This window comes from Delphinus delphis, chromosome 17, assembly GCF_949987515.2.
Source record: "Delphinus delphis chromosome 17, mDelDel1.2, whole genome shotgun sequence".
Classification (NCBI taxonomy): domain Eukaryota; kingdom Metazoa; phylum Chordata; class Mammalia; order Artiodactyla; family Delphinidae; genus Delphinus; species Delphinus delphis.
In genome coordinates, this window is record NC_082699.1 from 40,926,611 (window position 1) to 40,935,254 (window position 8,644).

The following is an 8,644-nucleotide window of genomic DNA, read 5'->3' on the forward strand; positions in this document are numbered from 1 at the left end:
CTGCTTGTGCTGTTTGCTTCAGGTAAAATAAACTCACTGGTGCTTGTTTCTTGCTCTATTCCATCCTTGCAAGGGAGGCCCTGTTGGGGCTTCTAAGTATCTTGCTAACAATCCAGATGTGACCATTCTACTTAAACTGATTCAAGTGGCTTCTCTGGGCCCCAGGAGGCAGTTAACCACTAAATGAAAAAATATCTCACAAGTTTGGAAAAAACTGTAACAGATAAGTAAATACAGTAGTTATTCAGAATAAGGTTTAGAATTCCAAAACTCCAACAATTATAATAGAGATTTATTTAAAGTAATACATTTACAGCCCAGATAGTTCTACATTGGACATTTCAGGTTTAACCAACTTCATAAAAATACTTCAGGATAGCTGCATCCAGATTTAGACTACATGATTATTTCTTTGCCCATTCTTCTCTCTCTTTTCTTTCCCGAATAACCTCTTTCAGATATGGTTCAAGGTAGAATTTATCCTAAAGAATGAATAAAAGAAAAATATTATATGCTACCATTACATACTGATATACCCCCAATACTCAATAGGTCTTAAACAACAAAAGAAATCTATCAAAATTAATTTCCAACTTAAGAAAATATATTCTCAAGCAGACCAAAAATTGCCTGCTTTTCTAAAATGTAAAAACCCATAAAGATACTGTAATAAGCTACTCTGATAGGTTATTAGAGAGAAGACTGTCAGAAAAGAAAAAGGAATGAGTCTACAATGCAGTTCAGGGGTGAGGGTTTGCTTCACAGCGTCCTTCCCAGGAGCCAGAAGGCCACTCAATGGGCCGATCACATGAACACCACCATTTTTTCATCCGAGCAGAAAGCAGAGTGTAGAGGGAGAACAATGGCCTGGGAGGCAGAAGACCTGGATTCTAGTCCTGGATCTCTATGTCAGCGGCCTGCTTAATGATTCTGGAAGTCACTTCATCTCTAAGTCTCAATGTGTTTACCTCTAAAATGGAACTAACACTTGCTCTACTAACCTCACCAGACTGTCATAAGGATTTTGATTTGACACAACTTTAAGAACTCTAAAGCACTATACAAAGGAATGTGTTCTCTGTTTCTAATACTCAATCCTTCATGGCCAACATTATCAGATACAAAAGAGCTGTTCTACCTCCTCATATTTTGTCCACTGCTCTTTAGGCAAGATCTGCTGGGTCATGGTCAGGTCCAGTGCTCTCTTAATGCGAAACACCCTCTCATTATAAACGTTCTCAGGAAGCCTTTTTATGGCTTCTTTTACATCGTCATTCTCATATATTGTATCATCTCGCATTAAGCCTATGATAAAAAACAAGAGAGTAAGATTGAATATGCATCTCAAAAATAAGGAATTTCTAAAAAATGAGTAAAATTATGACTTATAACCTAAGTCATTAACTTAACTTGGGTGGTAATATGAAGAGTTAGGTATCATGGAAACTCAATTCATTTCACACACAATAATGGGTTATTTAATGGATTATTTCTTAAATGGTACTATGGAAACAATATGAGTCTTTTAAAATCTACTGCCACAAAATTCACGTTTTATCTATAGCAATTTTAAAATCATTTAAAATGTCTACTTTGTTTTTAAACACATATCAATAGACTATATCTCTACTTTCTTATACTTTAATTCTGAGATCAAGGTATTAAAGAAGCTAAAAATGATAGTGTACTAAGGAACCAGTAACATTTAATGATGCTTCCCTCACGCTTCAATTACAAAAGATGAAGTTCATGGCAAAGTATGAAGTTCTAAAAAATAGTTCAGGCATCAAATAATTGTAAAGATGTCAGACAATTTTAACATTTGAAAAATCTCTACTTTCAAAGTTCATACAACTTAAATTTTAAAATGATAAGCGGAGGAGTTGAGAGAGGGAACATATAATAAGGAAAATGTTCTGCTACCATATTTCAAGAACATAAATCATTTCCAGCTCATACATTTGAGACAATTCCATCCCTCTCTTCTCATAATAATAAAAAGGAAATGGATTTAACAATAAAATGTGACCTAATTTTAAGATTTCTAGTGCACACAGGTGCAATTAGTTAACGTATTTTTGGGATCCATAACTCTTGCAAAAGCACAACTCTCAAAAAAAAAAAAAAAAAGCACTACTCTCAGAAAAAGAAAAAAAAAAACAGAAGAAAGCACAAATACTCACCCAGTTTATTGAACCCGGCAGCATTGTAATACCATTTTCGAATACCCTCCAGCCATTTGCTTGATGCTGCAACTGATATTGTCACACTGTTAACTGCTAACAGTTCACTTATATAGTACATAAGCAACCAGGTAAAAAATGCCAACACAGGAAGGAATTTCTTTTCAAAGCATATACCCTATGTATTGTAGATAAAAATAGCGTATTTTATCTATGAGCAAAAGTATTGCAGGTAAAAAAATTGGGCAATTAAGTCATGGGGAAAAAAGGATAAACTCAAACACTTAACGTACTAAAGATCTGTAGGTACAATAAGTCCCTCGATATCCTCAGGGGATTGATTCCAGGACCCCCCCTCAGATATCAAAATCCGAGAGGCTCAAGTTCCCTATATAAAATGGTGTAGTGTTTGCATATAACCTAAGCACATCTTCCTGTATACTTTAAATAATCTCTGGATTACTTATAATACTTAATACAATGTAAATGCTATGTGAATAGTTGTAAATCCGAAATAAATGCTATGTAAATAGTTGCCTGAGAGCAACAAATTCAAGTTTTGCTTTTTTAAACTTTGTGGAACTTTTCCCCCAAATATCTTCCATCAGGAGGTTGGCTGGATCCTCGAATGTGGAACCTGTGGATACGGAGGGCCACTCCAGCTTCTCAAAGTCAAGCATCCCATTCCTTTTTGTCCCCCTGCTACCATCAGAATTGAGGGGTGGGGGATGAAAAAGAAACTGGGAACTTCTCCATCATTTGTAGTTTCAGAAATAGGTTATAGGAAATAACTGTAAACTTTTCAAGGGAGTTGGAGTTGTATGAAAAGATGAGATTTCAGCATACACCGGCAAATCTAAATGACCCCCATCCTCCAAAATTTTTATTCTACATTACCTTTATTTCACTTGGCTACTCTCTTTAAAAATATATGTATTTCTGGGAGGGTTTCGATACCATTAGTCAGTCATTTAATATTAATATGGACTAGTAAAAGAAGCACATTCTCCTACTCTCAAGCAGCTAACTTTCCACTGAGGGAATGGATATTTGAAAATGGATGAGGAAAAATAGGTAACGTTAAAACTCTCTGGGGAACAGGACTGAGCAGGATGGGTTACCCAGTAGGACCTAAGGGCAACATGATAGTGCCTGATGTTTACAGGAGACATGTGGTACAGAAGGGGAGGTATGGCAAGTTTAAATTTTCTTTTAAAGTTTTGTCTTAGGGTTAGCCCCTTACCAAAGAAGGAAACCAAACCCTCCTTTCACTTCAACCCCTCCTTAGTACATCACAGCTTTGGTAAATCTCCTTGGAAATGAAGCACCATGTATAACGTTACTTCTGGAAAGACAACTACCAAAGAGTCAACAATATACAAACATACTTATAGGAGATAAATTATTTGTAAACATAAAATTATCTGTAAACATATTTACCAGTGATGGTAATAATGATTACTATTCATTGAACACTCACTGTGTGCTAGGCACTATTCTATTTGCTTTACCACCATTAGCTAGAGCTATTTACAACACGCCTATCCTTGCAGAAGAGGAATAAGGCTTACATAAATTATCCCATCCAAGATCAAAGGCAGCTAATAATAGGGCTGAGGGCAGGTCTATCTAGTTTCCAAACACAGGGCAGAAGCAGAACGCCTACAGTATTTGTCAAGTTAATGAAATAATGAATTCTTAAATTTCTCCCCGACTCCCCAAAAGCTCAATGTCATTTAGGTTAACGAATTTTTCTGGCAATCTGATGTTTCCTAATAGCTTCACAATTGCTGGGGGCAGGGAAGAAGGAACCAACATTTTTTTAGAGCTATTCCAATTTATACCGCCAGAGGGCAGGGATTGGCAAAAAAAACCACACACACAGGGAAAACTGCACTTTTTTCACGTTCTGTTTTAAGTATTCCGGTAATTTTTGCATCCTATTCCATAATAAATACATTTGTTCCAGTGCCTGGAATAAATACAAATTTCTCCAAATCCACAGATCAAGTTGACGTTCCAGATAAGCCAAGGTTAAACTGAAGTTTAGCTGTAACCCTTGCTCAGCTGCCTCTAATTCCCAGTTTGAGAAGCGCGAGAAGTGGAACGAGATTGAGATTTCCAATCCTACTTCCTCCGGTCACTTCGCCTCAGTTATCTTACCAGCCGAAAAGGGAAACTAGCACCATCTTCCTCGCACTAGCAGGAGAGTTTATCAAGCTAATAACGCACATGACAGCGCCTGGCTCACAGTAAGCACTCAGTTCACTTGGGTTGAAAGTCAGCCACTAATTATCTCCCCTGAACTCTTCTAAGGCCGAGGGGAAGGGCTGCTGAGCTCTAGCAGGCCGGAACGCCAGGGCTGTGGGAGACACCGCGGGCACCTTCACCAACAGCGGGTCCCATCACCAAACGAGCCGGGCCTGGAGACAGCAGGGGGGTGAGGCCAAGGCCTCCTTCAGGCGGCCGGGAGCCGCCGCCTTCCCTTTTGCCGCAAACCTGGCCATTTAGAGAGAGCAGAGGAAGAAGAGCAAGTTGCTGCGAGAATAAAAGTTTGAGCACGGCGATGCCCGCCAAGCAGGACACCGCTCACTTACCGGCAGGCCTACTCGCCATTTTAACCCGAGACAGAAGCGTTGCCTGCTGGGTAAGTCCTAGAGGTCGCGCAAGGTCCAGTGCGCAGGCGTGTTACGTCAACGTCGCGAGGAGGGGCGGGGGTGGGAGAGCGAGTGGGTGCAGGCGCAGGCGCAGTTCTGGCGGCCTGGCGGCCGGCGTTGGCACCTGTCCCGCGCCCCTCTCCGCAAGAATTACAGCAATCCCATAGGCTTGGACCCGCCCCTGGTTCCAAGAGGCATTCCATATGACAAGATGGAAAAAGCACTAGGCGAGGAATTAGGACACCCGGTCTTCAGCCTGGTTCTGTTGCTGACGAGCTCTAAGAGCTTGGGCAGCATAAATTGAGCCCTTTGTGACAAGCAACACGCTAAGCGTTTTATGGCCATATTTTCATTTAATTCTAAACCTATATGATAAATACTATGATTGTACCCATTGTAGAGAAGAGGAAACTGAGGCTTAGAAAGGTTGCATAAATTGTCCAAGGGCACACAAGCTAGGAAGAATCCGGATTCATCTTCTAGAATCTGAGAATACAGATAAAACTTCGGCACTCCTTAATTCTAGGGCTACATGCTACACCACTAATCCAGGAAACACTAACCCTCTCTCACCTTGTTTCTCCAGGTGAAGTTCTACCTCAAGCCATTATAGTGGAAGGTCAGTTGAAAAAAATTTTTAATATTAAATCTGAGATGTATAGCAGAATTCAAATGCAATTTTAAGGTAAAAGTACATTTTTAAGGTCTCAGTCCCAACATGTTAAGTCTAAGCTATAAAAACCTAGGGACAGCAATATCACAAATGGTTGAGGGAGGAGAATTTTACTAAAGGATGCAGAACAAAATTATTGGTTAGTGTGTGAGGCAGGGAGAGGGGACAAGTCAGACTCCCTGTTTACACCTTTCATCAAAATAAACTCCAGGTGTATTAAAGAGATTTAAAAGTTGGGGAAAAAAACACTCTAGGGACAGAAAACAATCCAAGTTAGGATGACTGATGCTTATGCAGTTACTGATGAACTTCTGCAACCACTACTGTCTGGGTCAGCTCAGCCTATGGTAACAAAATACTGTAGACTGAATAGCTTAAAAAATTTATTTTCTCACAGTTCTGGAGGTTAGAAGCATAAGATCAAGATGCCAGCATGGTCAGTTTTAGTTGAGAACTCTTTCCCTGTGGCTTGTAGAGGTCTGCCTTCTTACTGTGTCCTCCCGTGGTAGAGAGAGAGCAAGCTCTTTTGTGTCCCTTACAAGGACACTAATACCGTCATGAAAGCCCCACCTTTATGACTTTATCTAAACCTGTATTATCTCTCAAAGGCCCCATCCAAATGCCATTACATTGAGGGTTAGAGCTTCATTACATGAATTTGGGGGTGGGGGGGTCACAATTCAGTCCAGAGCAACTACCCACCAATATCTACTTCTGTTTTCTTCCATCCTAAGCTGAGACCTGGGACAGTATAGAATGGCTAATTGTAAATCCAAAAGGTTTAATGGTCTTAGTCACATTCCAATTCTAAAATTCTGTTGCCTTCTGCCTTTTTCTTTTTCTCTGTGCCACCACAAATTCTCAATATTACTCAGCGCTATATGCAGTACTATAAAGTGGTGAATGGCTGCTCCCAGAACTACGCTAGCCAAAGTGAAGTTGGAAGATATGAAGAAGTGCAGTACATTTGTAAGTTGGCACATCACCTTACAAGAAGTACTCAGTAGGGACTTCCCTGGTGGCACAGTGGTGAAGAATCCGCCTGCCAGTGCAGGGGACATGGGTTCGAGCCCTGGTCCGGGGACATCCCACATGCCGCAGAGCAGCTAAGCCCGTGCACCACAACTACTGAGCCTGCACTCTAAAGCCTGTGAGCCACAACTTCTGAGCTCGAGTGCCACAACTACTGAAGCTCACGCGTCTAGAGCCCGTGCTCTACAACAAGCCACCACAATGAGAAGCCTGTGCAGTGCAACAAAGAGTAGCCCCCGCTCGCCGCAACTAGAGAAAGCCCGCGCGCAGCAACGAAGACCCAACGCAGCCAAAATAAATTTTTAAGAAATTATTAAATTAAATAAAAAAGAAGTACTCAGTAAACTCTTCTCTCTCCCTCCTTACCCTTCAAGTTTCAGTTTTCTGGTTACAGGGTGAAGGTGGCAAGAAAAGGAAGACCTTGTCAAGGGATTATACCCAGGACTGTCAAAATCCAGCTCCTACAGGCATTAAGCCTAGAGAGCCTGGATGTTTGCTGGTAGCCATTAGTGTTGATTCAAAAATTATTTTTGGTTTTCCTTCTGGCATATGGCAGGATTGCACTTCTCTGCCCCCTTAAAGCTAGGCATGGCCATGTGATGCTTTGGCCAAGAAAAATGTGAGACCCTTTTTTTTTTTTTTTTTTTTTTGCGGTACTCGGGCCTCTCCCGTTGCGGAGCACAGGCTCCGGATGCGCAGGCTCAGCGGCCATGGCTCACGGGCCCAGCCGCTCCGCGGCATGTGGGATCTTCCCGGACCGGGGCACGAACCCGCGTCCCCTGCATTGACAGGCGGACTCTCAACCACTGCACCACCAGGGAAGCCCCTGTGAGACGTTTTTAAGAGCAGTTTTTCACATTCCTTTCCCCTTCCATAGACTGGCTACATTTCGGACATGGTGGAAGCTCCATCAACCTCTGCCACTCGGATGACGTGGAGCAGAAATTTTTTGGCCCCAAGTTGGACATGTATGAAATAAAAACTTCTGGGGTTTTAGGGCTGTTCATTACAGCAGCACAGCTAGCCTGTTCTGAGGTTCTGAGCCATAGGAAGACTAGGCAGGATGGTTCCATGCTTCGCCTCCTGATTGAACCTTCTTCCTTGTTCCCTGTGTATTGATCTCATCCATTAGAGAACTCCGTGAAGGCACATATCCATGCCACACTCAGCACTGTATTCTAGGAACTCAAATGTCTGTTGGGCGCATGAATAAAATACACCAACAGGAAGGCCCTGACAAATTATGAATCTAGTTTCTCACAAGGTTTCAGGATATCCAGCACACAAAACCCCAATGCACACAAACTTCCCCCAAAGTTAGTGTTTAAAACACTTTGTTTCTCCAAGTTGTGAATTCGGCCGGGTAGCTCTGCTCCGTGTGGTATCTGCTGAGGCTGGAATATCCAAGACGGCCTCTTCACTCCCTTACCTGGTGCCCAGGTGGCAGAGCCGGAATAGCTGAGGTTTGGTCAGGAGTCTTGTTCCACCTCATTTCTCCAAGAGTCACCAGACCTCTTTCCATCCTGGCTCAGGGTTCCAAGAGGACAAGCACAGATGCACAAGTGTCCCATGAAGCAGAGCGCACGGGCTGAGTCAGCGTGGGAGGGGGCTACAGTGCGAGCGCAGATACCAGGTGTGGCTCCTTGGGGGCCCCCAGTGTTAACAGTCTACTCAATCTCGTGATCCTCAGGTAAGTGAAGCCAGGATGCCTCACCTTACAAATAAAGAATCAGACGCACGGGTTAAATCATTTGCCAGGATTACATGTCTAAATGGTAAATGGAAAATACAAAAAAAGTATTCATGCTTCAAATCTTTACACACTGGCAAAAAGTCAAAGGTTTGTTATGGCCTTTTACTATGTCTCATTGCTCACCTTCAAACAACTTTCCTCCCTATCCCTTTTCCTTTCCTGATTCTCAGTAGCCAGCTGTGGGCAACTTTGACTATCTTTGCTCAGAAACACAACAGTGTAGATAATCCCAAATCGAATGTGTTCTGTAGCGTAATCTAAGTGAGTAGTAGATATTAGATGGATAATATAGCCTGCCCCCGAAACTCCTAACACTTCAAAGAAAATAGAGCTGTCTTGTGATGAA

At 42.0% G+C, this 8,644-nt stretch overlaps 1 protein-coding gene and 1 long non-coding RNA gene across 2 annotated transcripts; one reads left to right on the forward strand and one right to left on the reverse strand.

Annotated features, from left to right (window-relative positions):
• Positions 1-271: 271 nt before the first annotated feature.
• Positions 272-4,866, reverse strand: UQCRB (ubiquinol-cytochrome c reductase binding protein). The gene is made up of 4 exons (XM_059994932.1): positions 4,781-4,866; positions 2,184-2,255; positions 1,139-1,305; positions 272-482 (listed from the first exon to the last, which is right to left on the reverse strand). Exons 1-4 carry the CDS (start codon positions 4,797-4,799, stop codon positions 405-407), a joined length of 336 nt encoding a protein of 111 aa, XP_059850915.1. The 5' UTR covers positions 4,800-4,866; the 3' UTR covers positions 272-404.
• On the forward strand, positions 2,264-7,212 carry LOC132413152 (uncharacterized). The gene is made up of 3 exons (XR_009516618.1): positions 2,264-4,830; positions 5,427-5,459; positions 6,389-7,212. It is a non-coding gene; the product is annotated as an uncharacterized lncRNA (long non-coding RNA).
• Positions 7,213-8,644: the final 1,432 nt, after the last annotated feature.

Bases quoted from the DNA above. Each gene is read 5' to 3' on its own strand.
- UQCRB (XM_059994932.1), bottom strand. The intron at 1,306-2,183 runs GTGAGTATTTGT...TTTTTATCATAG, and splicing joins TGCCGGGTTCAATAAACTGG to GCTTAATGCGAGATGATACA. The intron at 483-1,138 runs GTAGAACAGCTC...TTCATTCTTTAG, and splicing joins AGTGGACAAAATATGAGGAG to GATAAATTCTACCTTGAACC.